This window comes from Leiobunum rupestre, chromosome 1 (genome assembly GCF_980474605.1).
Source record: "Leiobunum rupestre chromosome 1, qqLeiRupe1.1.hap1, whole genome shotgun sequence".
Lineage (NCBI taxonomy): Eukaryota > Metazoa > Arthropoda > Arachnida > Opiliones > Sclerosomatidae > Leiobunum > Leiobunum rupestre.
In genome coordinates, this window is record NC_143384.1 from 77645759 (window position 1) to 77665374 (window position 19616).

The following is a 19616-nucleotide window of genomic DNA, read 5'->3' on the forward strand; positions in this document are numbered from 1 at the left end:
ATCCCGGAACAAGTGGAGGGGGGGGGGGAGTTTATTCTTCGAGAATGAGCCATGAGTGTTATTGGGATCCACGCTAACAATCTTCTCAAGATAGTTATTGTCTGTTGATATTGGAAAAAGTCTTGTACATTTGTACATTTATTAATTTGAAAATTAAAAATTAAATAAAACCACTATTGTAAAACAGTTTAATTTCAAAACCATTACGGCCGTTTCGACGCTCTAACCAGCGTGTTTGTCAGGCGAATACCAAAAATAAATTTCACCTTGACGCAAAAATTATCCTGACACGCGTTTTCCGCGTCGACACTCCCTTTTACAAGGACCATATAAAGAGTAGCTTGCACGCCGAGGCTTTATGTATTAATACTTCCTAGCAAATCGCTAAATGGAATGAATTTCTTTAGCAAGCGCCAAGCAGTCAAGCACTCTTCTTCCTATCCCTGAATCCCTTTATCGAGAAAAATATGCGTAACAGCGATTGCGCAAGTGCGCAGGTATCACAAGGAGCGGCCATGTATAAAACCTGTAGAAGTGTAGACGGAACTACGGATTTTTCCTTATCATACCCTCGCGCATGCGCAAAATGAGCTACGCACATTTTTAGTCGGGAGGAGGATGGTAAGATAATAATAATAATAATAATAATACTTTTTTTATTTTGAAACAATAATTGGTTTATTTACAGTTTGTAAGGGCTAAGTCGACATAGCGACTTTTATGCCACACACAGTCGTAAGTTTTAATTTGCTTTGTAGGTTTTTTTTTTTAAATAATTATACAATAACTACCTATGTTACATGTTTAAAAGATAAAATACAAAAGTTTATAAGATGTAAGAAGTAGTTGAGCTGATACGTCCCTGTATTAATTAGTCCCAGGTAGCATCATTCAGTAAATCTTTCGCATTGAAAATTATCGGATTGGACACACTTTTGGTAATTATGTAACTTTTGGTAAAAGACTATTAATTTTTCTTATTTGCATTCGTTTAATTGCGCTATTTCACGATTAGAAGTAGCGGTCTCGAGAATTATTATTTATTTACCGAGGTAAGGCTAATGCTCCGACGCAATCGAATAATCTAATTAACGGTAAAGGTTTGTTTTCATTCTTATTAGTGATCGGTACGCCTTGGCATTCCACAGCTTGCGATCGCAGTCGCCTATTCCGAATAATTCTCTGGCGATGAGGAGAGGTGCCTCTCAAAGTGTTCCAAATTATATAAGTAGATAAGACACTTTCAACGTCAATTAAACGGCCCCAAATTTGAGGCCAGTAATGGCATTCCGAGCTGCTTTCTCGAGAAAATCGTTTTAGACGACTTTCATTTTCGGCGACCACGAGTTCCTCACTGTCTCGGACATTTACAGTTATTCTCCTCTTTCGTCGCCCGTTTTTGACCTTTACAAAGAAGATTCATCTTCGGAACAAGTTTCAAAGTACGTTTTTTTTTTCAATTTCCCAGTTTTGAGATAAGATGTAAAATTAATTTATCTCGCGCCACAGATTATCCAGGGCTGCCCTAATATTTTCAGATTCAAATTCCTCTTTTCTGACCTTTTTAAGGGCAAGGTTTACATTTGAATTCCCTGACCTTTTTAAAGACCCAATCAGTAATTTTTTTACTTTATATTAGGGCTATCTGAAGTTAATGAATTTACAACAACTTATATTTTACTATAAACGTGATTCTTTAGGTTATATTTAACTAAATAACGTTTTTTTTTGAAATTCCAACTTTCAAAAATTATATGGAAGTTTAACGATTTAAATATTAATCTCAGAATTGAACAGTATTGCATTCATAAAATTATCAATATAAATTTATATTCCCAGACTTTACAAATTATCAATATAAATTTAAATTCCCAAACTTTGCAAATTATCAATATAAATTTAAATTCACAGACTTCTCAAATGATCAATATACATTTAAATTCCCAGACTTTACAAATTATCAATATAAATTTAAATTCCCAGACTTTACAAATTCATAAAATTTCCTGACTTTTTACCAATTCATAAAATTTACTGACTTTTTACCAATTCTTAAAATTCCCCGACTTTTTACAAATTCTTAAAATTCCCATAATTTTCCCATAGCGTACCAATTTTTAATTCCCTGACTTCCCTGTTTTCCCCATAGAAATAGAAATGAGTCACTGCGCTTTCCGCCAATCCCAAAGGAAACGGGCAAGCAAGAAGGCTGCCATTAGGGTGGAATCGGGTTTTCCACGCCATCTGACAAGCGAGCGCCTTAAACATTGTCGCCATGGTTACGGCGGAAATCTTTAAGGTGGCGAGCCATTTGCGTATGCATTTTTCGCGTCTATAAACAAAACCATGGAAAATTAAAAATGGTAAAAAATTGCGTTTTCTTTTTGCACTGTAAAAACAGATTTCGACAATAAATAAAATTATCATTTCATATATAATATTATAGGAATTATTTTATACTAATCTCGGAATATAAATGTTTTCCATTTTCACCGAGCTTAAAGACTTGACAGAGACCAAAACCTGGAAATGAAAGGGTTATAAATTAGACATAAGCTTTCTAAGCTTATTTTATTTCGAGGCCAGTAAATTTAAAATGTGTATAAAATTGGCTTACCTGTAATTTACGGTAATGTAGATTTTTGTGAACGTAATGATCATGTCGTTGAAATAATAAATCTGTCTTTTTTACAACTCAACAATGTTGAAAACCGATCGTGATGGAAGAACATAAACCAACCAGACGACGTTGCATACATTATTCCACGTGATCATATTTAGTTTCAATTTATTTTATTAGATGGCGCGGATATGCGCAATTCCACTCTAATGGTGGCCTTCTAGCTGGTACATCAACCAAATCCGATTGTGGTTCTAGTCTCATTTCTATTTCTATTATTTTCCCTGACCCGATAGCGTACCGCGGTGAATTTTAATTTTATTCATCGACTGAAAAATATACCTTACGAAAATGTAAAAACTACAATTTGTAGGAATATTTATGACCCATGTTTTGCCCAGGTAATACTTTCAGCCAGTCACTACTATTGTGACTTTTTTCCCTTACACATTTTTTTCAAGAATTAAGGCATTATTACGAAATTCTTGCCCGATTTCTATAATTATAGATTAATTAATTAATTTTACGATTTATAGAATAATCTGTTAATATTAAGATTTTCTTTTAATGATTTTCTGGGTTTTTACAAATTACGAAAATTTTCGCCGATTTCTAAACATTTTGTTTGATTCAAAATGACTTTATGATTCCTAAAATAATATTTTATTTTTAAGATTTCTATTAAAGATTTCCCCATTTTTCTGGATTTTTTGGTTTCTCAGATTAATTTCGGTTATTTTTTAAATTAACTGATTACTTAGGATTAAGAAATCTTTAGGTAATTTTATTTGATATAATTGCTTATTAAGAAATCGGGTAATCGATTTTTTTTCTAAACGATTTCTCGAGTTGCTGGGCTTTTTTGAGAATAATTTAATAATAATTATATTTCTTGAATAATTGCAATTTCAATCTAATATTTGAAATACAATAAAAAGAAAGTTATAGCATCATTAAAAATTAAGTATTGAGTCAACCTAACACTATAAATACTACAGGAATCTTATTTCGAGTTCCCCAAACGTTGTTGGTCTTTTTACCTCTTCAACTAGGTTTGAAATACTATCCCCTAAACAATAATTCAGAAAAACTGCTAAGCATAACGTATTACCCTCTCCAATGATATGATAATTATTGTTTTCAATGTAAATAAAACCATAAAAAGTCTTTGGAAAACAATTAATTCTCTCATCATTAAATTCGTGAAACACTTCCGTGTTTGAGTTATCGCTAGACGCTTCCATTGCAGCAGCAGAATTAGCCAGAGCAGACAAAAAATCAGACGTGTTTTTAAGCAATTTACACCGATTTCCCCTACTACCGACGAGGGGTAAGAGGTGTAGCACCAAAAGTCCCAAATACACCGAAACTCTACCATTAGTTTACAGTGTAGTGTATTTTGGGTAAAATTGAGACGCGAATAATTTGCAAAAGCTTAAAAAGTATACACTTTTCGTCCCGGTGTAAGCGAATAATTTTCGCCAACGGATATATTTTCCAGTGGAACACGCTTGGAAATTTTAATCAACCTTCTTGTGAAGTTAAAATGCCGGTACTACAAAGACAAGGCTTAACTACTTACCTCGTTATCGTCATAATTCATAACCACATCATTTACATAATTAATAATTTTGAGTGCATAATATTCTAACGCTATAGCTTCCAATTCTTCATCAGAGCTGTCAGAAGATGACTCCAATAACAGCCGAAATTGAGAATTTCTGTCTTTAGCAGCCGACATTTCACTCATAATAAATGCTCCCAATTTGTTGATCTGCCAAATTTTCGGATCAACTTCGAGCGCTCGCTGCTAGATCGCGATCGCCAGTCGAACAGACGAATCTCGGCGAGACCTGCTCTCGATTTCCCAGTGGAACTTAAAATCAAAAATCGAGCGATCTCGGAGCGCCCGAGATCAGCCAGTGGAACGCGCTACAAGAATTTTCCAATTTGCGTGTGAAACAAGATTTTCTTGAAATGTTTTCTATGACATACTTCTGAGTGATTATATTACTCTGCCTCTCACCTGTCAGAATGATAATGATTCTAATATAATAAAACATTCATGATTTCCATACCTTCTCCATTTTAAACCAAAATAATTTTATAAAATATTCCTGTTATTTTCCTCCGTCAGCGAAATGAAAACCATGGTGATCTAGAAAATAGCTGCTCTGAAATAGTCTATCGCAATGGTCTTAGGAGCACTCTGGGAGCAATCGCTGCTGCCAATATTTATTTATAACTCGCAAATTTGAAGTTTAGAGTTGACCAAAACGTTGGAGGGGTAAAAGAAAAAGTTTGCGGTTGCATTGACAAGTGTTTGCCCTATTACTATGTCTATATTTTAGCCTTTCATTCGGAAATCCACTAATAAGTCACAATTTTTTTTCATAAAATAGTGGTTTATCCCTATGAATGATTTTCTACGTCACTGGCTGTATCTATTATAACCAAAAAAGGGGCGGTTGATGGTTGGCTAACGAAGCGATTACCCACTTCCGGCACGAGACCCACGAAGATAATAGGTTCAATCGGTTGCTTCAGTGCTATTTATTTGCTTTACCACCACGGAAACTACGAAGCTTATTTTTCGGAGTTCCGGCAAGAAGTGGGTAAACGCTATGGACTACGCGCAAGGAAGTTATTTCGAATCTAGGGTATGAGCAAAGATAATATAGGCAGAAATCTAAACCTTGATTGCCCAATAGATCTGAAAATCAGTTCGGTGATAATTTTTGCTAATTGACATACTTATAGTTATTATGTTACTTATGCTATGATCTATTTGATTGATTGTATTTTTGAAAAAATGAAGTTTTTTTCTGTTTCTGTAGTGCCACTCAATATTACCCAGAGTAAAGGATCAGTGACTGATCGACCAAATGAAGATGGAAGCACCCATTCTCGGAAACTTTGGAAGATGTACCTCGCCGGGTTGAGCGCTTGTTTGGGGTCCATGGCAATCGGTGGAGCCATGGGATATTCCTCACCGGCTCTCGTCAGTATGGCCAAAAACGATTCTAACTTTGAGCCTCTGGACAAGGAGCAAAAGACGTGGATCGGAAGTATCTTGACTTTCGGCGCTTTGCTCGGAGGACTTATAGCTGGTATGTTGAAGTCCTGTTTAAGATTGCCCTGGTTCGCACTTCCCTCACGTCTCTACAAAAAAGATTACGTACTAAAAATGTTATTACACTACAAAATGTCAAAGCAACTGATCATTACTCGTTCTCAGGTGCTAGTGAAGGTCAAGACAATGGGCCCCTATCTTACCGGGCCCCGGGTATTTTGACCCCCTCTGCACGGCCCGGTTTTTATTTAGTTCATAGATGTCCTTTGAGTTAAACGGAAAGAAATTAGCCTCGAAATATTTTTAATTTCAAAATGCGGGCAATCATTTTAAACTTCTCCAAGTTCACCGAAATTTTCTCCCCTGAATGAGCTTATGCTGCAATCTATGCTGGTAATTTGGCATTTAAAAATAACTCTTTGAATTTTGTCCCTTCGGTGCAAACATACGGCATGGAAAATGAACATATATGAGAAAGTAAAAAATTTTCAGTTATATATATTTCGACGTCTATTCAGTCCCGGGTCCCAGTAAAACAAATCTTTGGGGCCCCAGAGAGCCGCCTGCGGGTTTCCTGGGATAATGGTCCAAATCCAGGGCTCCAGGTTAGAGAGCTGCAACGGAGCGGAAATTATTCCGTTTCCGCGGACTCCGTTCCGTTCCGCGGCGCTGGAATGAAATTGGAGCTAATTTATAAGAAAGTAGAGGAACGGAATGGAATCGGAGCAAATTTCCGAAAATTTGTTTTAACGGAACGGAATCGGAGCAATTTCCGAAAATTTGTTGTAACGGAACGGAATCGGAGCAAATTTCCGAAAAATCGTTGTAACGGAACGGGATCGGAGTAAAATTTTCCAAAACCTTTCTAATGGAACGGGATCGGTGCAAATTTCCGAAAAAAACGTCGTATATTGAAGCATGGACACTGTTTTCATTTCTCTCTTGGCTGCTGATCGGGTCTCCCACTTTTCCAGACAGTGAGATCATAATTCCCTTTCTTCGCCGGCTCGTGGGAAACATAACTGCAACTGAAGCCTTTTTCTCTACGACTACGTTGCGTACATCAATGCGCAGTATCGCAAAAGGTACAAAGGCCGTTTAGCGAAAAGGGGGAATAAACTGGCGGGGTGACCCGGCTTGCGGTAAAGTTTTAGTTTTACATTCAATTCAATAGAAATAATAATTGTTTCTGTAAATTTCTGTATTCCGGAAAATAAAATAATTTTTCCTCAATTTTCAAGACTATAGACTCTGAAACGCGCCTTCCCAATCGACCTCCATTACCTTACAGTCTACGGGGAGGGTGATGAGATAACCGGTTTTGGGGGGATGAAATTTCTGCGATAGAGGTCTTGCTTGTTGGTTGTCTGTACGATAATGGCGGCGCCCAGTAAACGTTTCTAAAAAGAGTGTATACGGAGGGAAAGCAAAATATAAAACGGGAGCGGAAATAAATATCAAGTAATATAGACGATTAATGAAACTGAGCGGAACACGAACGGAAATAATATCGGAAAAACAAACGGAGCGGAAACGGGCGGAAAATATTGACGATAAATGAAACGTAGCGGAAACGGATCGAAATGATAGGCGACAAACAAAACGGAGCAGAAATGGACGGAAATAATGGGCTAGAAATAAACCAGAGCGGAAACGGACGGAAATAATGGGCTAGAAATAAACCGGAGCGGAAACGGACGGAAATATTGGGCTAGAAATAAACCGGAGCGGAAACGGAGCGAAATAACGGACGAGAAACAAAGCGGACCGGAAACGGAGGGAAATAACGGACGAGAAACAAAGCGGACGGAAATAATAGTCGTGAAACTAAACGGACCGGAAACGGACGGAAACAAAGCGGACCGGAAACGGATTTATGTACCATACCGGGAAACAAAACGGAGCGGAAACGGTATGGTATTTTCGCTGCTCTGCAGCTCTCTACTCCAGGTGGAAGCAGCTCATTTAACATATACTTTTAAGAAACGCATTATAATACTATCGGTAAAAACAAAATAAGCAAAGTAGACCCACGAGGGATAATACGTTTTTAACCATGAAGTAACAGTTTCTTTTATTTAAAAATTTGACAATGTTTGTTCACAGTTTTTTAGTGTCTTTTCAGAAGAAATGACGACAAAATTTTTCAATATATAGCGAGTAATAGGCTCCGAAATGGGTAAGGCATAACGCATTACACACGTTTCTGAAATTTATGAGCTACTCGAGCACAGCAATTTTGAAGGATCTACCCTTTGAATGTTATTCAGATAAAGCAAAGCGATTCTGCGGATTATTTTTCAATTTTTCGGTTAAAATACGTTTATACATCGACCATATGTAACATAATTACTCATAAGTATGCCACTGTACCTTTATTCCATTCAAAAATCTTCACTAACGGTTTGTTTCACCACGAACCAGTAAAAAGGTGGACTACGTTAGATTTTAACCTTTTTATTAATCCTAGTAATTTTGGAAGTCACACTATTGGCTACTAACATATTTATTTCAGCCATTGGAAAATCTCTAAATTGAGATGGAATTTTTTGCTTCGGAATTTTAGTCAGCCCAATGTAGCGCTTCATGAAATTTATAAACTCGCTCGGTTTGTGCGGATGAAGTTAAATAATGAGTAGTTTAGAAAAATAAAAGGTTGTGGAAAATGACCAATATGGTTCAGTGATATCTTTCCAAAAATGTAACAAGTCGTCGAAGTGGGATATTTCCAAAACAATCTGCAAAGACTCCAGGCTTGTATAGATGCCCCAGAAAAGCCTAACCTGAATTTCAACAATTTTTTCCAATAAACCTGCTTCTTAGCCTTCATTTATTTGACAATGCAAATTTATTTTAGAACCTGAGTCTACGAAAACTTCATTAATTTGCAAATGCATTGCATTAACCACTGGACACTATTGTATCTCATTTTAACTCCTAAGCCTTGGTTGTTCAAACAGGTTTGTTTACTAAAATAATTGCCGTCGATTTATCAGACGTAGAGGTAATTGTGCGATGGCATAATCGGCATTTGAGATTCGATGACGTCAAATATGACATCAAATATGACGTCAAATATTACGTAGAGTACGGATGACGCAATATCTGTGAAACAAACCGTTACGCTCGGTCGAACCGTTAGTGAAGAAATAGAGCTAGTGGCATACTTAAATTACTTATGAGTAATTATTTTACATATGATCGACGTATCTCAGTAACTATAAGGGCAAGAAATAAACGTATTTCAGATTCTAACAAAATTCAAATTGAAAACCTACATGTAAAATTGGTTGACAACATTGAGTTGGGAATATTAATCTAGAGATCCAATCAAATTTGCTCCCCGCGATACAAGTTTTTGAAAAATACGAATGTGCCGTCTGCTCTAAAATAACGAGCAAACGTTATCATATGACCCGTGGCGCCATCCATTATTTTGAAAAAAAAAATCTTTTTCCCGGAAAACGCGTCATATTTGAACGAACCATTGAGAGATAGACGGCGCCACGGGATGAATGATAACGTTTTCTCGTCATTTGGGACTCCGATGGGAGCAGACGACAGTATCCTTATTTTTTAAAAACTTGTTTCGCGAAATACTGAAATCCGACGTATTGATTGGACCTCTAGATTAATATTCCAACTCAATGGTTGACAATGCGTTTCTGAAAAGTTTGGAATACATAGGAAAATCATAATTACCAATTGGGTCAAATGAAGAGTTTTTAAATGAATGTTACTCGCGAAGTGCAAGTTATGACTCTTGGGAGGTAATGAAGTTAGAAAGTAGAAAATTATAGTGTCGCCTTGTGAGGGCTTCGAAAACTAAGGAAGCGCTGGAGAAGGCTAGCAGACTTAATGAATTTTTGGACACTCTATGGAAACGCTACTGCCATCTATCTACGTTTTAATACAAAACACGAAATAACAAACTAGAAAGTGGTCCATCCCAAGCCACGGTCCCCATAGAAATCTCATAGGTAACTAGAATGCTGCCGCCTACAGCCGAGCTTGTCGCCAGTTCGTTTTGAACCTTAAGCCAATGAGAGGCGGTAGAGTGGTTCCGCCAAGGAGGATAATAATCCTCCTTGGTTCCGCTACTATCGCGGTGAAAGGTGACGTCATTCTCTCTGGTGACATTAAATTCTTGGCAGAACCACTCTTTGAGCTCTGATTGGCTGAGATCTGGCTATCGTCTGTCACGGCGTTTGGTCCATTTGCCAGTTACACGGCAGCATTCTAGTTACCTATGAGATTTCTATGACGGTCCCACTAGAGCTTAGAACCCAGTTTATGTCGGTTTGAATGCCAGTTTTGACCGCCGACGATTATTCTTGGTTCACACGTGCGAAATCGCTTCACCGCGGTTCGCTTATAGCCAAAGCTTAACGTCATTTCAAATTATTTTGAAAATACTAAAATTTTTCCCAAAACAATTAGTTAATCATGTTTACTATACATACAATAATTTTATTCGACATTATTTAGAATTTTATTCCCATTATTTTTGAAAATACGTGCAATTTTACTACCCCGTCTTGTCGTTTTGAAAGCGAATCTAAAACGAAGTGAATTTAGGGGTAAGTGTGAAACTGTCTCAAGTATAGCCTAAAATACGATTTGTTTCAATAGTATTATTCGATAAATCATAAGCATTGGAGAGTGTATAGGTACTGACACACCTTTTGTTATTATGTCACTTTGGTATTGGTAAAGTATGAAATACTCTTACGGAAGAAGTATACTATCCTGCTGATGTTATTCGCTTGAAACATATACCTTCCCAGGTTCCCGCTGATATTTCAAAATGCTTTTTAGGAAGCAACCGTAGTACGGGACTAAATACACCCTATTGCGAGTTCTAAAACTATTCGCGACCGAAAACTATCGCTACGCCCCCTTTGGTTCGCCATTGAAAGCTAGATAGGTAGCGGCTAAGCCGACGCTATTAGTTTTTATTCGTAAATTTAACTTTATAAATAATAATTCTTGCATTATAATATAATTTTGAATCGTTTTATTTTGATGAGTTTATTTTAAAAAACACTTATGACTTTTTAATTGGCGCTACCTCGGGGAAGCTAGCGCCGTTACGCCACCTTGACTCGTTTCGGTCACGAATTACATCGGGAAAATGTTTTATTAATTAGTAAGTACATTTTCCTACGCAGTATAATTTTAACATTTTACACGTTAGGAGAAGTAGTACGCGTGGTAAATTTCGAGTCGTCATGCGATGTACACATCCGCGGTTTGACGGTAAATTTGCAGGCCATGGCATCTGTGTCGAGCCAGGAAGGTACATGTTTCATTTTTATGCCCTAGATGTATTCTACACTTCCGATACTAGGTAAGATAAATGGAATCTGTTTTGAAATCGATTATTTAACAGGGCCTTTGATTGATCGTTTCGGTCGCAGAAGTGTGTTGCTCTTCTTTGTGGTTCCTTTCATAATTGGTTGGATACTGATAGCTTTCTCTGGGAAATTTATTCTGATGATGATTGGCCGGTTTGTTACCGGTATTTGCTGCGGCGCACTATCACTCGTGGTACCAATCTATCTGTCGGAATCCTCCTCCGCGGACATCAGAGGTTTCTTTGGATCGTACCTTCAGCTGTTTGCCTTCATTGGCACTCTCGTTAGTTTCGGCGTGGGAATCGTTGTCGAATGGAAAACGCTGGCCTTGGTCTTAGCGGTGATTCCGTTGACGCTCGCCGCCTGCATGTTTTTCATGCCAGAAAGCCCGCGCTACCTGCTATTCAAAGGGAGAAAGTACGACGCCATCAAGTCGATCGAATTTCTTTACGGTTCTGACTGCGACGTCGACTTGATTTGCAACGAGATGGAGCAGACTTTCAAACATCAAACCACCAGGAGTATCTCGCTGAGGGAGGCCATGGAACCGCGCATTCTAAAACCATTAGCTCTCTCATTGGCTCTAATGGTTTTTCAACAATGGTGCGGGTTCAACGGAGTTCAATTTTACGCCGGGGATATATTTATCGAATCAGGCTTCGACTCCATCGACCCTTTAGTGAGCGGCATCATTCTGGGAGTAGCCCAAATGGTCAGTACTTTCGCGTCTTCGTTTCTAATTGACCGATTCGGCCGCCGTTTTGTTCTTCTTGTGTCGGGTGGCGGAATGGTCGTCGGTTTGACGGCTTTGGCCATTTTCTTCATAGTGAAAGAGAAAGTCGGAGACGATTTAGCGACGAACTACGGCTGGATAACGATCGTCAGTTTGTGCCTCTATTGCGCCGCGTTTGCCATTGGATACGGCCCCATCGCGTGGTTAATGATGGGCGAAATGCTGCCGGTCCGAGTGAAGGGTCCTGCCAGCGCCATTTCAACGGCCTTCAACTGGCTCAATTGCTTTTTGGTGACCAAAACGATCGAGTCCATGAAGAACACCATGACTATTTACGGAACTTACTTATTTTACGACGCCATTTGCGTTGTCGGGTGTTTGTTCGTTATTTTTCTGTTGCCAGAAACCAAGGGCAAAAGTTTGGAGGAAATAGAAACCCTTTTCGATTCTCGAAAGAAAATTGACCATGAAAGCGATTCACAATCGAACGAGTGCGACGTTAGTAGTACCAATCTTCAAACTCGAGCTGGCGTTTACTAAATTGGATTCTTGGGTTACGTTTTTATTAAAATTCAGTTTCGTACCATTTGGGTATTTCATTAAGCTTGGGCACGGTTTCCAGAGCTCAGTTGCGTTACGTTATAATAAAATTGTACCGGCAGAAGACTATCCGTTTATCCGTAAATATTCTATACAAAGATAATATAATCCTCGTACCCTAGATTAGAATTCTGAGAGCTTTCCGATTGACGGTTTTGTAACGAAACGTTTACCTACTTCCGTGACCTCCGAAAAATCGGCCTCCATAGGTCGCTGTATCAAGATTTTTTATTTGCTCGTACAAAGTAGACCCCGACGTCGCCGAACGATTTTGAACGTAGCGCCGCCGACAGTTTATAATTTTTTTTTAACAGGGCTACCCGATTTTCGGTTGATATCAGTCTCTTTGCAGCTTTAACCATAATGTAGTTCTTTCTTTATCACATTCTAGGTGTTTACGCGAACGTCTCAAACTCCTAGATAAGAGATTGCTAAAATATCCTACAATGAAAACAAAATTTCATATAAACGCCGCGACAAAAAATTAAATTATAATTTAATTTCTAATACAGACAAGATCAAAGTAACTCGTTTAAATGGTACTTTTATTTTAAAATGCTACCTTTCTAGCTTTCGATTTTGCCAATATATTTATTATCTCTTCCCATCTGATTTGGTTTCATAAATTCGTTTCTATGGCGAGTAGAGCTAAAGAAGTCTTTCTTGCGAAATTGTTGTAGTTTTCAACTCTTTTAAGAGCTGAAAAAGACCGCTTCCCAGAACAGTTACAACAAGGCAAAGATATAACCATAGAAATCTCATAGGTAACTAGAATGCTGCCGCCTACGGCCGAGCTTGACGCCAGTTCGCCTTGAACCTTCAGCCAATGAGAGGCCGTAGACTGGTTCCGCCAAGGAGGATAATAATCCTCCTTGGATCCGCTACTATAGCGGGAGATAGGTGACGTCATTCTCTCTGGTGACATTAAATTCTTGGCAGAACCACTCTTTTAGCTCTGATTGGCTGAGATCTGGCTATCGTCTGCCACGGCGTTTGGCCCATTTGCCAGTTACACGGCAGCATTCTAGTTACCTATGAGATTTCTATGACGGTCCCACTAGAGCTTAGAACCCAGTTTATGTCGGTTTGAATGCCAGTTTTGACCGCCGACGATTATTCTTGGTTCACACGTGCGAAATCGCTTCACCGCGGTTCGCTTATAGCCAAAGCTTTCTATGGATATAACCGTCACACTATCTCGATATTAGTAAATGCGCCAACTAATTTCTTCTCAGTTAACATACATCTTTAATAGTTTTTGAACATTTAAATATTATTTAGTTTTCATTTCTGATGAAGAAAGTTATCTCTTGGTTGAACCATATTTCAGCATAGCATTAACTCCTGGTACCATCCTCACAGCTTTTGTGGAGAAAGTTCGTCTGCATTTAGGGGGCATTCAAGGTTATACCATATAGCAAACTTGAATTTGAAAGCAGACGAATTCAAGCTACAAAGGCTGCGAGGATGGGAATCAGAATCATGTAGTCCAATATTCTTATGAACTTCAATACATTCTTGGTTGAACTTATGAAGTCTTCTAGCGATTTAGAAACTTTGACGACTGTTAAGAGTTCCACTTTTTCGAATTGTAAAATCTTTTTAATTTTTCTCTTGGGGTTTTAGCGCTTCGTGGCGGATCGCGGATTTTTGCGAATCGTCCTCGTGTACTTCATCTAAAGCGTCTTTAACTTTATTGTAACTATAAAAAGAGCTTCGTAAGCATCGTCTCTACTTTCCGGAAGCGACTTAACAATTTTAGATCAAATGATTCTTAAGTTTTCCAATTTCCAATCGATGTGTTGCAGCCGAAAAATAGTTGGCTTGCAAAAAATATGAAAAAATCTGTGGAGAGTGTGGTGCAGTCGGCGACACAATTTCCATAGAGGTTAAAGGGAAAAAAAACGGTATTGACCCTACTTATTTTCCCAAAATTTACTGTTTATCTAGGTTCTGCATAGTGGCGTCATCACAATTTTGCGGCCGCTTTTGTAATTACTTTCAAGGTTGAAGAGGGTGCGGGATTTATGGGTTTGGCTAGAGATAATGTGCTGAACACGGCAAGTAATCGGCTTCTCCTTGAATACGTCCCTGCAGGCCGTTTTACAATCCTGACATATTGGCTGCATTGTCATAAGATTGTTCCCTGCAGTTTTTTATATCTATGCCGTGCTCTTTAAATTCTAAGAGAATTAAGAGCTTGAAATATTTCAAGGCCTTCATGTCCAATCGATGACAGAAACTTAAAAAACCTCTCTTGGAGAACATATATAAAAATTACAGTTAACTGATCAAGTTTAGCAATGTCGGGAGTCGAATCCACAATAATTGCAAAACATTTTACATTTTGCATTTCTAGCAGTATCACTCAAACATGGGCAAGATGCGATTGCTTAGATGTAAATAATCACGTTCAAAAAGTAAGCCGAAAAAAGTTCGTGTCCGTTTGCTTAATAAAAAAGCAAGCTAAGAAACAATATTTTTGTTGTTTGTTTGCTGAGCTATTACACATCGATTTCTTAAAATATCACAAAATTAACTAAAGAGGATTTGTAAGCGAGCGAGCTAAATCTATGCTACACAAAACCGCTCTCTACTCGTTCGCTTTCTCTTTAGCGAGCGAGCTTTCTCTAAACGTGGAGATGCCGCGATCACCGGTAGCCGCTTACGGCGCGACAAACGAGTCTGTCGCGAACGAAGAGGATTTTTGCTCGCTTTCATCGCTCTCGCGGACGTGGGCAAAATTGTGAGTACAAAATAAACAGTGAGAATTCATGTGTTGAAACTTTGCTTCTTTTAAATAGAGTTATTAAAGACGGTTAGTTGAACCAACGGATCTCTATGTGAGCAATCTCAATCTAAGCTAAACGAATCCCGCTCTCTCCTCGTTCGCTCTCTCTTCAGTGAGGGAGCTTTCTCTAAACGTCTAGATGCCGCGATCAGCTGGTAACCGCTTACGACGCGACGAATGAGACTATCGCGAAAGAAGAGGGCTCTCGCTCGCTGAAATCGCTCTCGGCGCAGAGATAGAACGCGCCCGAAACCTCACCGTCGCGTTCGCATTGAGCTGATTTTTTATTGAACGATGGGGCCCTTCTCTTTCGCTTCCATCTTTCCAATGAAATTCAGTTTTCAAAATAAAGCGTTTTATTTGACCTCGGCCTTGACACGGTGCACGGAAACAATTTCGAGGTTTGACGGTTAATAGGCCATCTACTTGGGGTTTTCGGAATTAAATTTGTATTCTTTTTACGATAGTATAGGGACTTGGCAGTGCTACGTCACAGTTTTTTTTTCAATAGTTTTTATCCTGGGGAGAAAAAGTATACCAGAATGGCGGCCATGGCCAAAGGTACGGCGTGACGTCATGCTTCCAAGTCCCTATTAACCTTTAAAATTTCCTAGAAAAACATTTCATATAGTTTTGAAATCGACCTTGAAAATTAGGTTTGGCAGTTAAAGCGACATCTACTGGGATATTTAGAGAAAAATGGCTTTTGGGGTGCTGTTATGTCAACCCCCTGAGAGGAGAACGGTACTGCAGCTTTTACCTCCAATATTGGACCTTCTTGCCAGTTCTTTTATTTAATTTGGAAACCGATTGTTCAATTAAGTTGTGGTTAAAAAGTCTTAACCTAACTCATTTGGGCAGGCAGTTTAAAAAAAAAATTGTTGACTAAGATTATTGAAAATATGATGAAGGTATACTTATTTGTTGCCTAACTTTAAATACACATTAAGCTTCAACATTTATAAATAAAACTTAAATTTTATATTTAATTGATTGTTTCACCGGTAGTTAAAATTCAAAAATACAGATCATTAAGTAAGAAACATAGTGTGATTATACTGCACTATTAAATTATTTGCAATAGGAAACGTAGAATAGTAATAGGCTTGGTGATAAAAATATTTTGAGTATGGTTAATTTGATTTAACAAACGCTTTGTTTTAAAATCTGAATTTCATTGGAAAGATAGAAGCGTGAGAGGAGACCCCATCGTTCAATAAAAAATCAGCGGCATGCGAACGTGACGGTGAGGTTTTCGGGCAAGTTCTCTCTCTGCGCCGAGAGCGATTTCAGCGAGCGAGAGCCCTCTTCGTTCGCGACAGAATCGTTCGTCGCGCCGTAAGCGCCTACCCGTTATCGCGGCCTCTCTACGTTTAGAGAAAGCTCGCTCACTGAAAAGAGAGCGAACGAGGAGAGAGCGGGATTCGTTTAGCTTAGATTTAGATTGCCCACATAGAGATCCGTCGGTTCAACTCACCGTCTTTAATAACTCTATTTAAAAGTAAAAACGTTTCGACACTTGAATTCTCACTGTTTATTTAGTACTCACAATTTTGCCCACGTCTTCAAGAGCGATTAAAGCGAGCGAAAATCCTCTTCGTTCGCGACCGACTCGTTCGTCGCGCCGTAAGCGGCTACCGTTGAACGCGGCATCTCCACGTTTAACGAAAGCTTGCTCACTGAAGAGAGAGCGAACGAGGAGAGAGCGGGATTCGTTTAGCTTAGATTGAGATTGCTCGCATAGAGATCCGTCGATTCAACTCACGGTCTTTAATAACTCTACTTATAAGTAATTAAAGTTTCGACACTTGAATTCTTACTGTTTATTTAGTACTCAGAACTTTGCCCATGTCTGGTATCACTTGATGAAAATGTACACCCATGATTTCTAAAAAATTCGTTACATATAGTAGAAGACACGTACGAAATGCGTCCTTTCCCCATATTCGCGTGTTCTTCAAAATGTTTAGCCAAAATCCCAAAATCCTTAATTAATTCCCGGGATCCAAGTTAATTAACATTAGGTTTAGACCCAATGGTCTCGTTTTCTCCTTTAAAGGCTAGGCCTCTTGAAGCTAAAAACTTTATCGTTGCAACTATTCTTTTCTAGACATTTCTCCAATATTGTTCTTTAGTTTCAAATTGTAACTTTAAAAAATTATCTACTGATTAAATTTGCGATTACAGTATCTACAGCGTAAAACGAGCTTACTGTGAGGAACCGTGTGAGTTTTATTTTTGAGTTAATCAAAACTAGGCGCAATAATGCCATCTGAAACCTAAAGAGCATTTTGTAGTTCGGGTTTCAAAATAACAAACAATTCTGCCTTAATTCAAGGTTCTTACAAGCGGCACTATAGAGTAGTTTCAGTTCGTAGCTTTGGCTATGGTCGCCATTTTGTGCAGGATTTTTTCTCTATGGGAAAAAGCATAGGTGACGTCGTGCCACGTGATATTGAAATCACTGTATAAGGTTGGCGCACATAAAAGTGGCAGGAAACTAGTTTTCGGCAACCGCGCGGGAGGGTGAGTTTCCCCTAGTCTGGTGACGTCGTTGGTTAGAATAAAACGAAACAAGACTCCGCGGGAAATGATATTGGTTATAGCAACACTGCGCAGGCGCCAAAGTAAAAAAGGGAAAATTAAAGCTACAGGTCTTTCAACTTATCGTTATAGTAGCCCAATTTGGCTATATACAACAAAACATTGAATTTTTATTTACGTTATAACACTTTGTATTTAACAGCACTATTTTGTTCGTTGTTCGTATTTTCGAAAAATGCCTATATCATTCTGTATTTTTAAACTGATTAATTTAAGGTAGTAGAGCGAAACTTTTATTTTAATTTATATAATTTTCTTTGGCGGTATTTATCATAAAAGGCATTGGGCCTGGTTCAAGGTTATTTTCCGAGATAGATCTTTTCGTCTCCTTTATGATTATCTACCAAACACGTGGCCTCGTTTCCTGTTAAAATTGTGTATTTTGTAAGTAATGTTTTAATTTACAATTAATTTTGATTACACTACGGAAATCTTTAACTTTTTTTCAAAACTTATATATTTTCATATCAATGCTGTATATTAGGCCGTATTCTTAAACTAGCTCAATTCATGAGATTTATTACTTAGAATGTTGGTATAATATACTAAAAATTATGTATATAAAAATATCCAAAAGAAACTATTTTATCTCTGTAAAGTTCTTTCCAACTTTAAAGGAATTTTTTTTAACTCCACAAATTATATCGATTTTCTAAATATCTACAAAATTAATAATACTTCGCATACCAGAATGAAACGCGACTTAAGAGACAGACGAAGATAGAGACAAACGTAGTTACCCTATAAATCGCTCTCTCTTGAAAATGTAGCCAGTGACGTCACTAGTCAGATGCCTCGCTACCTCTCTCTCTGCGTTTCGACCATAGATATAACAAATGTATATAAAGGTCTAGATAAATTTCGGGACGTCTAAGACTAACATAAAATACGGAATTGACACCTAGCTAGCAGACACCGAGGAAATCACGTGACCAAGAGCGCGAGCTCTCTAAGCATTTTAGTACTAAGTACTTGACCTTTCCGCAGGCCGTAGTCTTTAGACACCATCTGTGGGTGACCTTTAGTATAATTTTTAAGCAGGAGACAATGGCTCTCGCGACGATAGCACGAGCTTTTTTAGATAGCGCCTTATAAGGATAGCCTGCAGAAATTGCGCGTTTCTGCTAGCTGTCACCTCCCTTTGAAATATTTTATCTAGACCTTTATATACGTTTCCGATATCTATGGTTTCGACTTTCTCTCCAAAAACGAGTATCAGAGATGCGCCCCCGTTGGCCTTAATTCAAGCTCCTAGAAAGCGCTTTCTATCACAATAAATATTGCAATAAGTTTAGAGAAAACCCAATAGGCCTAGACGCTTCAATAAATCATCTTCCCAGGAAATCCCCAAGAAGTAATATTTCGGAGAGCCAACCTCAGCCAGGTCCTGCAAGTCACTGTATATATATATATAGTGCTTGTTAAAATAATGGAAATTTTTCACCTTTACGGCAGCACTGCCGTGCAAAGCACAAAAGCATTAACGACCAAATTTTCGATTTACATATTTTGGTTTTATTTCTCCTTATTTTATACGGTAAATTCAATTTTTAACTAATTTTCGAATTTAAAATTTTTGTTCTTAGAGAAATGACTTGTTGCAAAACGCATTATTTTAGGTTTTTGCATTATTTTCAAACCAAAAACGCATTAATGTGTTTATTTTCTTTAAAAATCAAATCAAAACGCATTTTTTCGCGTTTTAAGACATGGTTTTAATGATATTTCTGAAATATCGTTTGGCCAGTAAATTGTTCAGTATCAGAATATAATTTGAGTGGAAAAATCCAAGTCTACTATATAAACTTGAAAGATGTAAGTTGGGGTATCTTAAGGCC

General features: G+C 38.0%; 1 protein-coding gene across 5 annotated transcripts; it reads left to right on the top strand.

Moving 5' to 3' along the window:
* Nucleotides 1-787: 787 nt before the first annotated feature.
* On the top strand, nucleotides 788-12440 carry LOC149966700 (trehalose transporter 1-like protein). Of its 5 annotated transcripts, none has more exons than XM_090172209.1 (5): nucleotides 794-938; nucleotides 1016-1052; nucleotides 1122-1442; nucleotides 5458-5730; nucleotides 11086-12440. In XM_090172209.1, coding segments are annotated over exons 3-5 (1512 nt in total). In that variant the 5' UTR covers nucleotides 794-938; nucleotides 1016-1052; nucleotides 1122-1441; the 3' UTR covers nucleotides 12324-12440. The 5 variants fall into 5 exon arrangements, 4 of the variants coding, with proteins under 4 accessions (XP_090028335.1, XP_090028343.1, XP_090028354.1 ...); XM_090172217.1 differs by having other exon boundaries at nucleotides 1019-1052; XR_016480383.1 differs by lacking the exons at nucleotides 5458-5730; nucleotides 11086-12440 and adding an exon at nucleotides 2150-2344 and having other exon boundaries at nucleotides 788-938.
* Nucleotides 12441-19616: the final 7176 nt, after the last annotated feature.